This window comes from Cyprinodon tularosa, unplaced genomic scaffold (assembly GCF_016077235.1).
Source record: "Cyprinodon tularosa strain WSP-4 unplaced genomic scaffold, ASM1607723v1 ctg598, whole genome shotgun sequence".
NCBI lineage: Eukaryota > Metazoa > Chordata > Actinopteri > Cyprinodontiformes > Cyprinodontidae > Cyprinodon > Cyprinodon tularosa.
This window is the reverse complement of record NW_024039338.1, coordinates 243,669-262,712: the sequence shown is the minus strand read 5'-3', so window position 1 is coordinate 262,712 and position 19,044 is coordinate 243,669. Positions and strand designations below refer to the sequence as shown.

Sequence of the window (19,044 nt, the reverse complement as noted above, 5' to 3'; positions counted from 1 at the left end):
AAAGAACCAGACTGTTTACAGGTGCTGGTCATAAAATTAGAATATCATGAAAAAGTAGATTGATTTCAGTAATTCCATTTAAAAAGTGAAACTTGTATATTATATTCATACATTACATACAAACTCATATATTTCAGATGTTTATTTTGTTTAATTTTGATGATTACAAATGACAACAAATGAAAATCTCAAATTCATCATATCAGAAAATTAGAATATTGTGAAAAGGTTCAAAATTGATGGCCCCTGGTGCCACACTCTAATCAGCTAATTAACTCAAACCACCTGCAAAAGCCTTTAAATGGTCTTTCAGTCTAGTTCTATAGGCTACACAATCATGGGGAAGACTGCTGACTTGACAGTTGTCCAAAAGACGACCATCGACACCTTGCACAAGGAGGGCAAGACACAAAAGGTCATCGCTAAAGAGGCTGGCTGTTCACAGAGCTCAGTGTCCAAGCACATTAATAGAGAGGCGAAGGGAAGGAAAAGATGTGGTCGAAAAAAGTGTACAAGCAAGAGAGATAACCGCACCCTGGAGAGGATTGTGAAACAAAACCCATTCAAAAATGTGGGGGAGATTCACAAAGAGTGGACTGCAGCTGGAGTGAGTGCTTCAAGAACCACCACACACAGACGTATGAAAGACATGGGTTTCTGCTGTCGCATTCCTTGTGTCAAGCCACTCTTGAACCACAGACAGCGTCAGAAGCGTCTTGCCTGGGCTAAAGAGAAACAGGACTGGACTGCTGGTGAGTGGTCCAAAGTCATGTTCTCTGATGAAAGTAAATTTTGCATTTCCTTTGGAAATCAAGGTCCCAGAGTCTGGAGGAAAAGAAGAGAGGCACTTCATCCACGTTGCTTGAAGTCCAGTGTAAAGTTTCCTCAGTCAGTGATGGTTTGGGGTGCCATGTCATCTGCTGGTGTTGGTCCATTGTGTTTTCTGAGGTCCAGGGTCAACGCAGCCACATACCAGGAAGTTTTAGAGCACTTCATGCTTCCTGCAGCTGACCAACTTTTTGGAGATGCAGATTTCATTTTCCAACAGGACTTGGCACCTGCACACAGTGCCAAAGCTACCAGTACCTGGTTGAAGGACCATGGTATCCCTGTTCTTAATTGGCCAGCAAACTCTCCTGACCTTAACCCCATAGAAAATCTATGGGGTATTGTGAAGAAGATGCAATACACCAGACCCAACAATTCAGAAGAGCTAAAAGCCACTATTAGAGCAACCTGGGCTATCATAACACCTGAGCAGTGCCACAGACTGATCGACTCCATGCCACGCCGCATTGCTGCAGTAATACAGGCCAAAGGAGGCCCAACTAAATACTGAGTGCTGTACATGCTCATACTTTTCATGTTCATACTTTTCAGTTGGCCAACATTTCTATAAATCCTTTGTTTTTATTGGTCTTCAGTAATATTCTAATTTTCTGATATGATGAATTTGGGATTTTCATTTGTTGTCATTTGTAATCATCAAAATTAAACAAAATAAACATCTGAAATATATGAGTTTGTATGTAATGTATGAATATAATATACAAGTTTCACTTTTTAAATGGAATTACGGAAATCAATCTACTTTTTCATGATATTCTAATTTTATGACCAGCACCTGTATGGTGGAGAGTTTATTCTATCGTGAGCTCATCACATTAGGCAGGTAAGTGAGGAAAACTTAGGCTGGATATCCTTTGGGTACTTGTGCGTTAAGTTACTCCCCTAAAATGAAATCAGGACTAAATTGAGTTCATCCTTCCATCATCCTCCACATTTTTGGTGTTTGAATTTAAAGTCTGGTTTGAGAATCAAACAGCAGAGAACATGAGCCCCGATTTAAGTTAATACCCAGTAAACACCCCCTTTACTTTAGAGGATGCACATCATTTGCTCCTGGATTTATTTTATTTTTTTTTAAGGTGAAATTATTTAAAGGAAGTAAAAAAAAAAAAAAAGGTAAAATGACACGAGCTTGTGTACAACGGTGCACAGGTGACGGAATAAAACATTGTACAATACTGTTTACTTTTGATTAAAAATCTGTAAATTCAGTATAATAAATAAGGCTGCTGCTTGGAAGTCTTGTCCTTTTTGTATCCTCTTAAAACCTGTAACCACCCCCTTGGTTTAATTACCTTTATTGAGCAGTTTCATAAGAATTAAAGATGATCCAAGTGAGGTTTGGTTTTAGGTATGGCTTATCATGTACATTCAATCAAGTCTTCATGGCATGATGAGGTGAATTTCCTATAGTGGATCTCTGGTCTCTCTAATAGATAAGTTAAGCTGCAGCCTTTTCTTTAGAGTCTATCGGCTTATCTTCTCCATCAGCAGGTTGAGATGTATTTATGTATTTATCTCTTAGCAGACTATATTTTTATCACTTTTTAACTGAACCATGATTATTTCCAAGCCTTGTGGAGATGTTGCAGCTTGTCTTTCAGCAGTTCAAAATGTTTTACTGTCATTTAACACATTTTATGTACCGTGTCAGATGATGGAGAACTCCTTTTGAACCAGCTCCTCATTTAACGATTTTTAGCTGACACTCATTTTTACCTCAATAGGGAATTTTAACTGAAACTTGTTTCAAATCAATTGTTTATATGTTTGAATTGTGTAGATAAGTGTTGTTAAAAGTCAAAAAGTCAGTTAGTGACCCCGTAGGGAACTATGTATCTGCTGCACATGTTGTCTGGTTGGTGATTCTGCAGCCCACTGCATTCATTCAGATTCAGATTTTGTAGTTTTGTGCATAAAAAAAAATAAACAATTCACTAGCTCATTATACACGTTACGTTTTTTGTAAACACACTGCATGTCGTTTTGAAGAGGATCTTATTAAATAATGACTGGTATTATTTCACGGAGAATTATTTATAGGGAGAGGATTCTACAACTCAGTTGACAGAATATGAAATTTATTTGTCTTTGGTTTAATTAATGAGTGACATGCAGAAAAATTTATCTGTATTTATTTATTTTTACAGTACATGAAGAACTACTGAAATTACTTTCAAATTACACATAAACAGATTAATTCTGCAGGGGGGAAGGAATTACTTTAGGATTAGGATTCACTCTGATTACAACCTGCTGATCCTACTGGCACAATCTGAATCCTTTCTATTGGACTGATAATTTCTAATAAAGACCATTTATTGGGATGAACACATTCAAAGAGGCTGCAAACAACCACTTGGTATTTACTGTGTAAAGAAGACAGAATCAAACTGAGGAGGGATGCGTGAGATGAACGGCTCATATCTAATAGAACAATGATTTTAGACTTCATTTTCACCTGCTACCAGATGTTTTCACCAAAAAAAGATGAATTGATCCAATACCATTTAAGAAATAAACCCATATTGTAAAACAGGCTATGAAAAGCTGTTTTGATATGTATTATTTTTACTAATAATATATGACCATTTCAAACAAAATTACTCTCTTCAAATCTATAATAAGCATGAAGGATGTCTAGAAATGAATTTCTGATTTCAATATTCCTATTGTTACTGGTCAGGATTTGTATTATTTTGACTATTAAGAAATATATTTCAGATATCAGGGGTTCGTTTCACGAAGCAGGTTTAACAAACTTAGATTTAACTCTAAATTGAACTAGCTTAGTGTCAGGAACTCTTAAGTTTTCGTTTTCACCACGGCTGCTTTGAATTGGTTCAATCACCTCTAAGTAGCTCAACTCAGAGTTTAGCACGTGTGCAACAAGTATGAAAAGACATTTGACGATTTGACGAGTCACCATGACAACAGGAAGCATGAAGTGCCTAATTCACCCCAATGGAACTAGAGATTTTAATGCAGAAATGCAAAAAAATGAAATAAAAAATGGAGTTGTGTTTAAAAGACTGAGAAAAGGCACTTTAGCTACAAAGTAGAGAGACATAGCAAAGAAGATTGTGGCTCATGTTAATCACACTCCTAGACTGAACTGGAATAATATATTTAACTTAAGAGTTTTTAGTAAACCTGCATCATGAAATGGATCCCTAGTGTGATACAAAGCCTGGCAGATCTTAGGATAGTGGCTATCCATTTTTGGGGAGTTGGACTTAGTTTATTTAATTGCATTGTGTTTTTATTTCATTTATCCAATAATTAATATCATAGTTAATGTAACAACAGAAAAATAATGAATAAAAGGAGCAGAAAGAAGTAGTAACATACATCCGTCCTCTATTCCAATAGAAAGGAAATGACCTTTTAATCCCTTAAGACTTTTTCAGACAAAACAAAAACACAAATTACCCACAGAAAACAAAAAAAAATGTGCTTATTCAGTACCAAATGTTGCTTTCTTATGAGGATTTTCAGAATGCAGAAAAAGATGTATTTTTTTTTCAATGTAAAGATTTTTCCACAAAATGTCATCTTTGATTGAGATGCAAATTAATATTAGTTTTAAACTGTTAGCGCAGTCCCATGGAGAAAACAATAAACATGAGGCATATTGTGTACTGATGAAAATGCACCCTCATATAATTAAGCCTACAACAGGCCCTGTTGTTAACTCGTTGATAAATAAAAGGTCCCAAAGAAAGCTTGTCTTACTAAACAAGATTAACTATGGTCCCATTTCTCTCCTGGACAAACTGTAGCTACGGAAGCTTTTACTGTGGCGAACTGGATCTGCTCTCGTCAACATGAAAACTGGATAAGATTGCCTGCTTAAATGTTTCTTTCCTAGGAAACACCACCTATGGAGCTAGTTTACCACTAGCTTTTCTAACATAGAAGGTATTTAAGGGTCAGTGCTTCCATGTTTGTTTTGTATGGCTGTATGTTTGAACCCCCAGTCAGCCTCACAATGAGCCTGCCTCTGCTGGAGGTTTCCTGCTGATAAAAGAGAGTTTTTCTTTTCCACTTTTGCTGCATGCATGCTTAGTGTGAGGGATTGCTGTTTGGTCAATGAGTCAATGCAAGTAATAACCTACTGTCAGGTCAGTTGACAGCCTTGACTGGGCCTGGGGGGTCCTCCCTCACTTGCAGGAACCGGAGTCCTCGCTGACTTGCAGGAGCCAAGGTCCTCCCTGACTTGCAGAAGCCGGGGTCCTTCCTGACTTGCAGGAGCCGGCGTCCTCGCTGACTTGCAGGAACAGGGGTCCTCGCTGACTTGCAGGAACAGGGGTCCTCGCTGACTTGCAGGAACAGGGGTCCTCGCTGACTTGCAGGAACCGGGGTCCTCGCTGACTTGCAGGAACAGGGGTCCTCGCTGACTCGCAGGAGCCAGGGTCCTCCCTGACTCGCAGGAGCCAGGGTCCTCCCTGACTCGCAGCAGCCGGGGTCCTCGCTGACTCGCAGGAACAGGGGTCCTTGCTGACTTGCAGGAACAGGGGTCCTCGCTGACTTGCAGGAACAGGGGTCCTCGCTGACTTGCAGGAACAGGAGTCCTCGCTGACTTGCAGGAACAGGGGTCCTCGCTGACTTGGAGGAACAGGGGTCCTCGCTGACTTGCAGGAACAGGGGTCCTCGCTGACTTGCAGGAACAGGGGTCCTCGCTGACTTGCAGGAACAGGGGTCCTCGCTGACTTGCAGGAGCCAGGGTCCTCCCTGACTTGCAGCAGCCGGGGTCCTCACTGACTTGCAGGAACAGGGGTCCTCGCTGACTCGCAGGAACAGGGGTCCTCGCTGACTTGCAGGAACAGGGGTCCTCGCTGACTTGCAGGAACAGGGGTCCTCGCTGACTTGCAGGAACAGGGGTCCTCGCTGACTTGCAGGAGCCAGGGTCCTCCCTGACTTGCAGCAGCCGGGGTCCTCACTGACTTGCAGGAACAGGGGTCCTCGCTGACTCGCAGGAACAGGGGTCCTCGCTGACTTGCAGGAACAGGGGTCCTCGCTGACTTGCAGGAACAGGGGTGTCGCTGACTTGCAGGAACAGGGGTCCTCGCTGACTTGCAGGAGCCAGGGTCCTCCCTGACTCACAGGAGCCGGGGTCCTCCCTGACTCGCAGGAGCCGGGGTCCTCCCTGACTCGCAGGAGCCGGGGTCCTCGCTGACTCGCAGGAGCCGGGGTCCTCCCTGACTCGCAGGAGCCGGGGTCCTCGCTGAGTCGCAGGAGCCGGGGTCCTCGCTGACTCGCAGGAGCCGGGGTCCTCGCTGACTCGCAGGAGCCGGGGTCCTCCCTGACTCGCAGGAGCCGGGGTCCTCGCTGACTCGCAGGAGCCGGGGTCCTCGCTGACTCGCAGGAGCCGGGGTCCTCCCTGACTTGCAGGAGCTGGGGTCCTCGCTGATTCGCAGGAGCTGGGGTCCTCGCTGACTTGCAGGAGCCGGGGTCCTCGCTGATTCGCAGGAGCCGGGGTCCTCCCTGACTTGCAGGAGCTGGGGTCCTCCCTGATTCGCAGGAGCCGGGGTCCTCCCTGACTCGCAGGAGCCGGGGTCCTCCCTGACTCGCAGGAGCTGGGGTCCTCCCTGATTCGCAGAAGCCGGGGTCCTCCCTGACTCGCAGGAGCCGGGGTCCTCCCTGACTTTGGGTTCCGCCTTTGGCTCTGACCCATTTTCACCAGAGGGAGACTGATGCCGAGCTGAGCAGCTATTTGAAGAGAGTTTTCCAGACATTTCTCCTCTTTTTGGAGAAGTTGTTAACAATGGCTACAGCGTGTTTCAGGAGGCGCTGTTCTACTTGATAACTGTTACTGAAAGACATGTGAGATAAATGTAATGGCTGAATGGATACTAATAAATGAGAAGCTTGATTAAAAACGGCATATTTTACAATATCAAAAATACACGGGTAACAATAATAAAACCACATTTACTTGAAAGAACTGCTCTGAATTTCCTGAAGAACTGAAACCTGTTTGAAAGTATCAGGTCAAAAAGTTTTACTGAAAGCCTTTTTAGCTTCTAGTGTGGAAGAATGAAAACAGTGCTTTACGCTTAAATATTAGAGGCTGAATCATAAAGCTAATTTTTTTTAGAATTTATAAAACAACAAAAAAGTTAATATTAGACCGTATGAAGAAAAAAAATATTGGTTGTCACTCTAATGCTGCGTTCACACCGGGGGCAGCAAAAGCAGCAAAATCGCGTCTGCTGCTTCATTTTTGCTGCTTGTACCAGTGAATTCTGACGCGCGTCTGAAGCAGCTTTGCTGCTCTCGCTGCGCGGTCCAAAAGTGGCTCTGACGCGCGTTGGGCGGAGCTTCACTATCCTTTCTCTGCCTTGCAGCTATATTTGCTGTGATCAGTGGGAATAAAGTAGTTTTAATATGTTTTTAAGTGAGAAAATACACCTGAAAACTTCATCAGTGGAGTCAGTTCATCCAGATTACAATCCTGCCTCCCACTGTTATTTCTGTCGGAGCCGCTCAGACCCCCACATACCGGCGGTGCGCCGACAGAAGGAATCCATTAATCAGCAGCCTCTGGTCGGGTCGCCTCCTCGCGGTTTACCGCGGTGGCTGGTAGGTGTTTTTCATCTAAATAATCCGATCTGCAGGCACCAGAATAATAAAAGCGAACATATTCTGCCGGCAGATGTATATATTTTAAATTAATTATGCTTTAATAAACTGTTTAAGAGAAGTGATCAGAGCAGTCTGTGTCATCAGCGCTGTGTCTCTCTCCCAGCCAGCTCCCAGATCAGCTTCTCTGATTGGTTGACGCGGCGCGTCGAGCAGCAAAAATTCAATTTTTCCATCTCGAGCAGCAACGCGTTTGCGGCGCGTCACGCGCGTCAGATGCCAAAACGCGCCCGACGCGCTGCTTCAGCTGCTCAGACTCGCTGCGCTTGCTGCTCGAAACGCGCCGCGGGACCTTTTGCTGCGCCTTGACGCGCGTCAACCATTGACTTTGCATGTAAACTCGCTGCTTCTGTCGCGCCAGCTGCCCCCGGTGTGAACGCAGCATAACAGACAAACATTAAGGCAGCAACAACTTGTCCAGTGCAGGCGGGGCCTCAGAGAATCCAGTCAGCTCATGGATGCTGCCTCCAAGTCCACAGCATGACGCTAGCGGCAGCGGCCATTGTTCCACTCCACAATGCATGCCTCTTTCACCCGACCAGGCAGCTGCAGCCATTTGTGTTTCTCTTCTCATTTATATCAACACACATGCAACACATTTATATACATATACTCATTAACTTGCTTGAGATCAGAAAATAAAATAACAGAAGGATAATGAGCCCCCCCCCCCCCCCCCATTTTTTGAAAACATACGATGCAAAGAGCAGTGTTGCCAACTTAGCACTTTAGTCGCTATATTTAGCCACTTTTCAGACCCCTCTAGCAATTTGATTTCTAAAAAGCTCCTAGCGCCAAATCTAGAGACTTTTTTCTGCTACTGGAGACTTTGGAGACAACATCTAAAAGCAGCGAACTCTGCTCTCCAGAGCCAGTAGATTGGTAACCCCGCCTCCTGCTCTCCTCTATCTTGTCTGCTGTCATGATTCATGCAGCTATTATTTCATCCAAATGAAAAATGGAGAACAGATAACAGAGGGCTGCCAGCTTTTGACCAAACCTTGGGGTGAGATTTTGAAATAGTTTGGACAGGAAACCCTGTCAGCGTTAGATGAGGACAGGTGCAGCTAAAAGTTTGAGGTTTTCAGAGGATTTCACTTTTTAAAAAGTCTGAATTTTGAGAAAAAATTCAGAATTCTGACTTTTTTTCCCCCCATATTAAACTGAAATAAAATTTATAAATCGGTTAACTTTTTTTTTTTACTTTTCTTTCCCTTGTTAAACTGAAATAGAATTTAAGAATCAGTTACCTTTTTTTTTTCCCCCAGTGGCTCTAATCCTCTTCCGTAGATGAGTGAGTGAGACAGAGAAAGAGAGAGATATGGTGTGAAGTTCTTATGAGATTGTTAAATTCTGTTTTTGCAACCTATTTTTTGACACAATTGATAATTTCCTGGTTTGTTGGACTTAGTGTTTATTCTCCACCAGTGCAAATAAAGAAACAAATACTGCCCATCCGATGTGTTTGGCTTGGTAGATCTCGGCATGCCATCAACTTTAAAAGTAGATCTTGGTTTAAAAAAGGTTGGGCACTCCTGCTTTAAACTAAGAATTTAACAACTTTGTTCATTAAGTATTCTCTGCAGTTCAAGTAAATTAAACAATGGGGAACTAATAACCTATTCCTGGATTACTGGCACTGAACCCATGCAAACTAAACTGTGTATAAATATCTGGTAATAGGCTAAGGATTAAAAGCTTCATTCATTATGTGATTCGTTTTTCTTACAATTGACAAAACGGCTGTAGATTTTATAAAAACTCACCATGGCAGGAGACAGCACTTCTCTGGGTGTTTCAGTTTGGAAGGTGTGATAGAAATTAAGTTTTTAACATATTCAATGAACCAAAAATAAAGATAAATGAATATAATATGTCTATGAATCCAGGATAAATGAGTTGTTCTGCACACCCTCTCTGAATGCGGCTGAGCTTTTCAAAAATAAAATACAATGGTTCTTTTTCTTTTTGTGGAGCTCCTATGGGTTTTAAAATATTTGTGTTGGTTTAATTACTCCTAAATGTGAACGGGAGATTATTAAACTAGACTGAGCAATAATTATTTCACTTGTGAGCAAAACATGGACTAAAACTAAGACTTAAAAAAGCATCAGGTAAAGAAAACAAACCATTTAATGTGATCCTACTCCACAGCAGTAATTTAAGCTAGGTGCTGTATTTTTTATTCATATTTACTCAAGTACTAGATTGCTTAAAATCTCCAAAATTTTACAAAGAGAATTATCCTAGTGTAAATGAGATAACAAAAATTAAAACGACATACCTCATAAGTCAATACTGTATTTTTTCAGTATCTGACACAGTGAATAGGTGGAAATACAGACGGTTGTGTTCGCGTTTTTAATAAAACCTTAGTGCTGACTGGATTTTTATCACCATGGTATTTTCAAATGTAAGTGGAATGGAGTTGAGTTTTAATGTATGTCATTTTTTTAGTGTGAGAAATTGGGAATATGGAGTGAGTGTGTGTGAAGACACCGAAATGGGTGAGAGTTGACAGCCCTGAGATAAGCAGATCATGGCTTATCTACAGTGAAAAGAAGGACTGGGTTTACTTTTCCCATCGCCTTTTTTGATCAGCTACTGTAAGTGAGCTTAGGGATTGGAAAAAAAAATCTTTCATTGCTTTTGAGGCAGCATGAAAAGTCAGCTGAGTACAAAAAAAGGGAGGAAAACAACAAGAGAGAGACACAACATAGATCAAATAATTCATGTCTTTTCTGTTAAAATTTCTCTATCTGTATAATGGGTGTTTTATGTTTTGTCTTCTCAATTCAGAGGGCCCCCTGCCTGTCTTTGCCTAGGGCCCCAAATTCCCTAAATCCACCCCTGCCTTTAGTAACAGACTTGCAGACTCCGTGTACTGAAAGGAGTGATTCCGCAGGTCATTCATCCCTGCTGCCAGACTTTATAATGCTACTGCACTACATTCGAGCATGCTCAAAATGCATCTACGTACTACGTATATATACATACATACAGAAGAGCTATATGTGTACATATTTTATCTTTTTATCTTTATTATCTTGTGTAGTTGGATATATATATATATAAAACTATAACTGGAGTGTGTAACAAAAGTAATTTCTCTGTGGGATTATTAAAGTATTTTTGATTCTGATTATACAAAAGTGACCCATAACTTATCCAACGTACGTCAGCGTTTCTTGCCAGATTTTTCATACATCAGGCTTGTCTAAATGGTCATTAGGAGCCAGAACTTGATCTCGCACCGTGCGACCCGACACTCTGATGCGATCTACCTGCTCATACTGTACATCTAAAAACCCCGTCGTCTTCAGCTCCGCAGTGAGATGGCGTTACTCGACTCATCTATACAGAAGCCAAATGAGTAGAAGAGCAACAAAACCTGTCAAATATGAAGCTCACTAGAGTGAAACACGCTGCCTTGGCAATTTGTGCACTGAAAGCCCTAAAAAGAAAAGTTAGCGACGTATTTAGACAAAGACATGCCTGAGCAAGCATGGCTGCTACGGTCTGTCAGTTTACAGAAAGAATTCCATTTCACTCACACCCCGCCATGCTTCTGGGTTTTCATCTAAGAGGAAGAAGAAGAATCATCCCTGTTTGCCCATGACCATCTTGCATGTTTTATTTTCTCCCAACCTTACGATTCCTGATGGGGAGGGGGTCATGAGAGGCTAAGCGCCCCTCGTCACCCCCTGTATACTACATGACGCACGATCAGGCTGAAAGTCGGCCCGATCGAAAATTTCTTGCATGACTGGAATCGGCCCAAAAAGGGCAAATAAATTGTATGGTTTATGCACGGCTTAAGAGATTTGAAATAAACCAACCAAAAATATTCCTAGATTAGAAAGTATAAATATGAGATAGGTTGTTTTGAAAACCAATTTCAGCGCTTTGTAATTTTAATCTTAAAACAATAAAAATCGGAACTAGAATCATCCTGAAGCAAACAGACATACAGGTTCAGCAATTTATTGGTTAAATAAGAGGAGTGGTCCAAATGTAACAAGATACAGTACAACTGTCAATGTAAACTGAAGATGAAGGTCCCTAAAACATAAAGCAGATTCAACATGTAAGGTGTAAAATAAAAGCTGAGGTTAACAGGTGGATGGAGTGATCCAGCAGAACATCAGGCCGGGCAAAACGCCAAGCAGAACGTGGAAACCAAACCCATCTGGAACTGGAGATCGCTCCAATTAAAGGTTAATGGGGGAGATGATGGGCCACCAGTTTGTAGTGGGAGCCGCAGGATGGGCATCGCTGGGGCTCGCCCTCATGAAGCCAGAACCAGACCACAGCCGTGTTGTCTTCCTCACCTGCACAAATCAACCAAAGACGTGAGGAGAGGAAACCCGGGAATGTTTTAAAACTTAAACCCTAAAGAAACCGGTTCTATTGGAGCAGAGATGATGGACGTCTTTAATTAAGAGCTTAATCTTGTTCCCTGTGAGCAACGTTAACTTCTAGCAGGAATAAAACAAGTGCAGCCTAAAAGTTAATGGGTGGAAGAAGAGCAACCTACAGACACAGCCCACGATCCTCTTGTTAGTGATGGAGGGAACCAGGTGGGGGTCGGCCCTGGAGCCAGCATAGCTCTTTGGCTTCATCATGTTGTACGGATCCTGCAGAGAGAGGAGGAAGAGGATGATGGGAGCCATTGATTGGTTCACAGTAATATTTTACGTTGGCCGGGAAGTGCAAACCAACAATACAAAATCTGAAGCACTTTTACAAATCTTGAAACAACTTTACATTTCAGGAAACACTTTTACAACTGACAAAATCCGATGGAAAGGGAGGGACTGCCTTCGAAGCTTACCCAGAAGTGATAACCGGATAACCCAAGATGGAAGCTAATCGAGTTGCGTTTTGCCCGTTCTGCGGCACTCATATGAGCAGTTTAACGCGGTTTTGTTTTTCCTGTGGTCGGTCCTTGGAGTTTTTAAAATGGTACAGAACAGATGGAAGAACCAGATATGCTGCAGCAGTGCATAATGAGGGTCACTTGTACGCTGTAATCGTAGACATGTCATGTTTACATGGTGTACACATCAGCTTGAGGTCTCTGAAAAGCAAACTGAACGATGCAGGTCTTGTGCAAAATTCTGCTTCCCTGTGAAAATCTGTTCCCCCTGAGTCGGGAGCACGCATTGCAGCCAGAGAGGAGATCTGACCATTTTCAAGGCGCTCCTGATCGGTGAAAACAGCTCATATATGTCAGCTTTCTAACAGAGTTTAAGAGACCTTCCTGTGGTTTGGCTGCTACCTTGGCCAGGTCTCTCTTGAAAAAGAGATTCTGAATCTCAATGGGACTTCCTGGTTAAATAAAGGTAAAAAAAAAAAAAAAAAAAACATGGGCAAAACGCAACTCGATTAGCTTCCATCATCATGAACGCTCCGGTTATCACTTCCGGGTAAGTTCCGAAGGCAGTCCCTCCCTTTCTGTCGGATTTGTCAGTTGTAAAAGTGTTTCCTGAAAAGTTGTTTCAAGATTTGTAAAAGTGCTTCAGATTTTGTATTGTTGGTTTGCACTTCCCGGCCAACGTAATATTTACATCTCAGAGGGAAATATTTTCAATTTAAGGAGTTTTAACAGAGTCTAAAACAAATAGAAGAAAACCCCTGATTTCACAGACAGAGGCGGGTAGAATATCGAAAATGGTGCTTGAGTAACAGTAGCACTACTTGGTTATATTTTTACTCAAGTAAAAGTAAAAAGTGTCCTTTAAAAAAATGTAAAAAAAGTGTTACTGTTATTGTAGCTAATATGAGGACGTTGGTCTGTATTGCACCTTTTCCTAAAGTTAAAAAGGTTGAAAAGGAAATTCTACATCTTCATTGATTCTCACTGAAGACTAGGATTGATATTCTATAATATGAGCCTAGAACCTTGAGATGAAAAACAGTATTTTAGACATGCGATTCAAATCGTGAATCTAAACAAAACAAAAAATTTATCGGCTCTACAAATGACATGAAATCAACATTGTTTCATAAACTGTAATTATCCCCAAAGACAAGCCTGGGTTATTTGGATAAAGCTGGTATTAGTTAGCAGGATGAAGACAGGTTACCGCTCCCTCCTTCATGGCCTTCATGATGATCTTCTCCAGCCCAGTGGCCTGCTCCTCATCAGTGGGAATACCTGCAACACACAGGATCACACTACTGAGGACTTAGTGTAACAGACAAACCAGCTCTGAGTCAAACTAACCCGATACACCTCATCAAAATGAGCCCGTCACCATCTGGGACATGGTTAGGCTCATGGTTCGGTCCAAACTAATGTACGGCTGTCAGGAGGACCGATCTTATTTTTAGGCAGCAAAGGCAGTTGATCTTTTTTAAATTTTATTTCTTAATGCTGGTTCAGCCATGATTGGATCGCCTGCACCATTACCGCCATCTCTGGGCTGCCTCCATCTATACTGGCAGCAAACTCTTAGATAGCGATACGTACTAAGAATATTAGAAACCGTAAGCCACTTATGCCTCAGTCTGCAGATTGTTAAACCTGTTTTATATGTAACATGTTTAGCAGTAAGTATAAGTTACACTTCCTGATTGTTTGAATTATCCTATGAAACATAATATTGTACCTAAAGTGATCTCATGGCTTCCCTAAGCCTAAAGATTTGATTCACAAAGGTGAATACTCTATGAAACATTCCTAGCTAAGAGCCTGAAGCAACAGGTCAGTCAATGGCGTCTCAAAGATGGAGAGTAAAAGAGAAAAGGCGGCGCGAAGAAAGTTCTGGAAACCGACGCCGCTAACTGTACAAAAACTGGCAGCGTTTTTAATCAACCGAGCTCGAGGTTCGGAACGCGCAGATATCAATAAATGGGTAAACCATGACCTTTGGCTGCAAACTACGGAACATGTTAATTATTGAGTCGTTGCATTTTGTGGCGTTATTTAATGTTTTATAGTTTAAATAATAGGATGATGCAATGCCACATAAATGGGCATCGATTCTGTCTTGTCCTTCAGAATCCATGTTGCATCTGATTAATAGTTCTGTAATGTTAAGAGTGTTCATGGTGGAAGCTACAGGCTAATGCTAATCACAGCTGAGGCAATGTTTGTTTAAAGAACCTTGATAAGCACAGATGTTAAGAGTGTTTAAGCTTTGGTTATGATAAGCTATCATACTTTCTTGATGCAAATGTTGTTAAGTGATATTGTGAGTCGTTTTAATTCGTTTTTATTAATACATACAGCAGGCATTTCTGATCTTTTTATTACTTTCCTTTTTAGACCACACAATAATATCCACAGGTGTTTCAGCTATGCTGACGTCTGTATCAGTGTGAATATGGAGAGGCTGATGTATATCGCCTGATAACAATTAAAGAACAAAGAAAGTATAGGGAACCTGTCTGTGCTCCTTACTGACACACCGAGGTGGAAATAAATATCAGTATGAGTCCCTATCCTACAGTCTAACTTCCTAACTGACACTGATTCCATCCTGGAGAGAAATATCAGCTGAGGTGCTGCCATCAACACCTTTGCTTCTAGATGCTGGACATCAGCCTGTTTTTCAGTGTAGTCCTGTTTCTCTGACTGTGACTAACTGGATGTGCTCTCTTCATCCTCTGACATGGGAGCTGGCTCGGAGCGTGTCAGTCTGACTGTCTATCAAGGTCGGGGTTCCATGGTGTTTAATAATAATAATAATAATTAAGGGGCCGCCTGTCTGAGGGTGAAACTCCTGAGAGCCGCTCGCGTCCTACTAATAATGAACCAATCAGACTAAACATCAAGCAGCTCTCTCCAGAACCACTGACCTTCTTATCTAAGGTCCAGGCTAGGCTAGGCTAATGCTAAGTGACTGGTTAGCTTCTAGCTTCATTTCTGAGGACTTGGACCTTCAGAACCAGCCGACCTGAACCAAACATGGCCGGTACCACCTCCTACAACCAGGATGTTTTACCACAAACAGCAGAGCCGAACCTGTCATTTTAAAACATGGAAAAAGAGAGCGTCCGACCGTCATAGTGATTAGCCTAGCTAACATGTCAGCCTGCAGTGTAGGTTATTCTGTGTCCGGGTCGGCCTCACCTCCAGTTGCCATGCTGCGGCTTAGAGCCGGGGCTAGAAGCGGAGCCGGTGCCCGGGCACCGCGGCACGTCGCCGCGGTTCTCAGAGCGGAGCGGAGCAGTAACCTTGCAGCCATTTGTCCTCAACAGATGTGTCCCAGCACAGACCGGAAGATCTTAACGGTCTTCTTCTTCTTTAGGCTACCTTACTGGCTGTTGTCACGCAGCATAATGGAGCATTACCGCCACCAACTGGTATGGAGTGTGGATCAGAATGGCTACTAATTTATACTTAACAAACAAGTCACAATCAAAGTAACAAGACAATATCAACAAAACCAAAATAAGATTCAGATCCTCTCAATTACATTTATTAATCTAAGATAATGAAAAATAATTACATAACACTTATCTCTTGAGGTTTTTCTAAGTATTTCTATTAAATCAAATTGTATTCTTTCCATTTTCAGATTTTGAACAATTCTTTCCTTTCTCTTTCATACTTCCTACAGTATACCATAACGTGTTCAACTGTTTCTTGTTTCTCACAGTATTCACATCTGCCATTGTTATGTTTACCTATTTTGAATAATGTACTATTTAATCCTGCGTACCCAAACCTAAGCCTTGATATAATAGTTTCTTCTCTTCTGTTCCTTCCTGCACATCTAATTTCTCCCTCTCTCCTCTGAATCGTGTCAAACTGTCCTTTCCTCTATTCTTTCCGTTGCTTTTGCCACCTTTCCTTCAGCTTCTGTTTAATAAAGTTCTTTGTTTCAATCTTACTCATTTTAACTGACACATCCATGATTTCTCTTGCTGTGGCCTCCTTTGCAGCATTATCTGCCATTTCATTTCCTTTAACTCCACTCTATGCTGGTGCCCACATAAATATGACTGTGATGCCATCATTCTGTTTGCTGCATTTCTATCAATATCTGCTCTAACATCTGAGTGACTTCTCTGTAAACTGATTAGTGATGATGATGAATCTAAACAAATAATGAACTCTCAGTGATCTTATTTCCTCTACCCATTGTACCGTGAACAGAATTGCTGGCATTTTTCCTGTGTGGTATATTAGAACAGGTCCTCTTTCCTATTATAATATGAATCTCTGGGAATTCCAAAAACGTTAAAAAACAATCCACTGGACTTTGTTTCATTTATTTTCAGGATACATTTTGCTTCCCATCCAGGAAGCCTTTTCAATTCAAAATGTCAGAAATAGCGTTGAGTTCCGGACGAATGGACATAAAAATGTAATTGTTTATAATTAATTTGTAATTGTGAAAGTGTTTCTTGAAATCCATAGAAAAGTACGCGTTGTTGTCCTGTTTGTCCCTACGTACATGGCGCCTGTCCCACAGTTCCTTGCGCCGCTCAATCAGTAGTAGCAAAGGGCTTGTATCTCTGCTTCTGTCTCCTTGAACCCCAGTCGGCCTCAGCAGATGGCCGCTCACACTGAGCCTGGTTCAGCTGGCGGTTTCTTCCTGTTCAAAGGGAGTTTTTCCTCTCCACTGTCGCTACAAGCATGCTTAGTGTGAGGGATTGTTGAAGAGTCAATGAGTCGATGCAATCAGCTGGTTTTCCTTAGATAGAAAACTCTGAATCAATTTGACTGAATGATCAGGTTAAACTGAAAAGTTCTTTGAGATGACATCTGTTGTGAATTGGCGCTATAGAAATAAACTGAGTTGAATTGAATTGAATTGTACTACTAGAATCCCTGGTAGTATTTAACCGTAGCTTGCCCATTTCGCAGTCATGACGTTGGGCTCGGATACCGGTGTATGGTTTGTTAGAGGAGCTGGGTGAAAATAACGCCTGGATGAATGGAGTCATTTTGTTTAGAACAAAAGAACAAAAAGAAACCTGCATGATAATGATTGATCATGCATCAGATGCCAGTGGTGGCCAAGATGTGGAGACACAGGAGGACGCCACCAAAGAGTCTGCGGCTTCAAATTGGCAGCGAAGAACACAATGAATCTAAAGCAACAGCTAAAATTACTAAACTTTGACCAAGACTAAAATTGATTTTCGTCATATAGACTAAGACTAAGTTGGTAAAGCAATGACTAAATATTACTAAGACTACAAGACTGTCCTTGTTTACTTGTGCTTTTCAAAAAAATTGGTATTTGTCTATACATCCTTTCTTTTCCATATAGTATACATAGAGTATAGTATACTGTATATAGTTGATACTGTCTTACAGAATACTGACACCTGCTGGACAGTTTAAGAAATCCACACACTAGAGGCTGGATACAATAGAGAAAATATGTATCGTCCCAATTGTGGGATATGTGTTTTATTTTCACCAACAGATAACTGGCTAGCTTACAACAGTACCAGTCAATCCTCTACACATTCAAACGGGCTTAGTCAGGTCCAGTGCAATGTGCAGAAACTCCACATTGGTATTCCTTGTCTGAATTTTTCATTAATCCTTACCCATACTTGTCTTTCCATCCATTGTAGAATAGAAAAGGGGGGTTTCTGTAGTGTAGTGGTCATCACGTTTGCCTCACACGCAAAAGGTCCCAGGTTCGAAACCTGGCAGAAACAGCCTTGGTGTTGAATACCTGTTGTAAGCATCCACCCTAGGTGTGTGCTCAAAAACCACAATTTTTTCAAACCTTTTTATTTTTACCATTAGCCACCAGCCATCACGGTCAGCAAAACTGACTCTTGAAAAAAACATGTCAACCAAAATAGATTTTCATGTTTTAGGCCATTTAGTATTTCAGTGTAGTATGTGGTGAAATGGCAAACATGCAAATAATTGACAATAACTTTGTCTTGAATCAACCGTAACTAACCCATGTAAAGAAATCCACACACTAGAGGCTGGATACAATAGAGAAAATATGTATCGTCCCAATTGTGGGATATGTGTTTTATTTTCACCAACAGATAACTGGCTAGCTTACAACAGTACCAGTCAATCCTCTACACATTCAAACGGGCTTAGTCAGGTCCAGTGCAATGTGCAGAAACTCCACATTGGTATTCCTTGTCTGAATTTTTCATTAATCCTTACCCATACTTGTCTTTCCATCCATTGTAGAATAGAAAAGGGGGGTTTCTGTAGTGTAGTGGTCATCACGTTTGCCTCACACGCAAAAGGTCCCAGGTTCGAAACCTGGCAGAAACAGCCTTGGTGTTGAATACCTGTTGTAAGCATCCACCCTAGGTGTGTGCTCAAAAACCACCATTTTTTCAAACCTTTTTATTTTTACCATTAGCCACCAGCCATCACGGTCAGCAAAACTGACTCTTGAAAAAAACATGTCAACCAAAATAGATTTTCATGTTTTAGGCCATTTAGTATTTCAGTGTAGTATGTGGTGAAATGGCAAACATGCAAATAATTGACAATAACTTTGTCTTGAATCAACCGTAACTAACCCATGTAAAGAAATCCACACACTAGAGGCTGGATACAATAGAGAAAATATGTATCGTCCCAATTGTGGGATATGT

The 19,044-nt window shown here is 41.6% G+C and overlaps 1 protein-coding gene and 2 non-coding genes across 3 annotated transcripts; 2 read left to right on the top strand and 1 right to left on the bottom strand.

Annotated features, from left to right (window-relative positions):
* Window positions 1-11,462: 11,462 nt before the first annotated feature.
* Window positions 11,463-15,752, bottom strand: LOC119797742 (cytochrome c oxidase subunit 5B, mitochondrial-like). The gene is made up of 4 exons (XM_038306943.1): window positions 15,575-15,752; window positions 13,584-13,654; window positions 12,032-12,131; window positions 11,463-11,825 (listed from the first exon to the last, which is right to left on the bottom strand). The coding sequence occupies exons 1-4, from the start codon at window positions 15,687-15,689 to the stop codon at window positions 11,713-11,715; spliced, it is 399 nt and encodes a 132-aa protein (XP_038162871.1). The 5' UTR covers window positions 15,690-15,752; the 3' UTR covers window positions 11,463-11,712.
* Window positions 15,753-18,053: 2,301 nt separating this feature from the next.
* On the top strand, window positions 18,054-18,126 carry trnav-cac. Its single transcript has one exon. It is a non-coding gene; the product is annotated as a tRNA-Val (tRNA).
* Window positions 18,127-18,642: 516 nt separating this feature from the next.
* Window positions 18,643-18,715, top strand: trnav-cac. The gene has a single exon. It is a non-coding gene; the product is annotated as a tRNA-Val (tRNA).
* The last annotated feature ends 329 nt before the right edge of the window (window positions 18,716-19,044 follow it).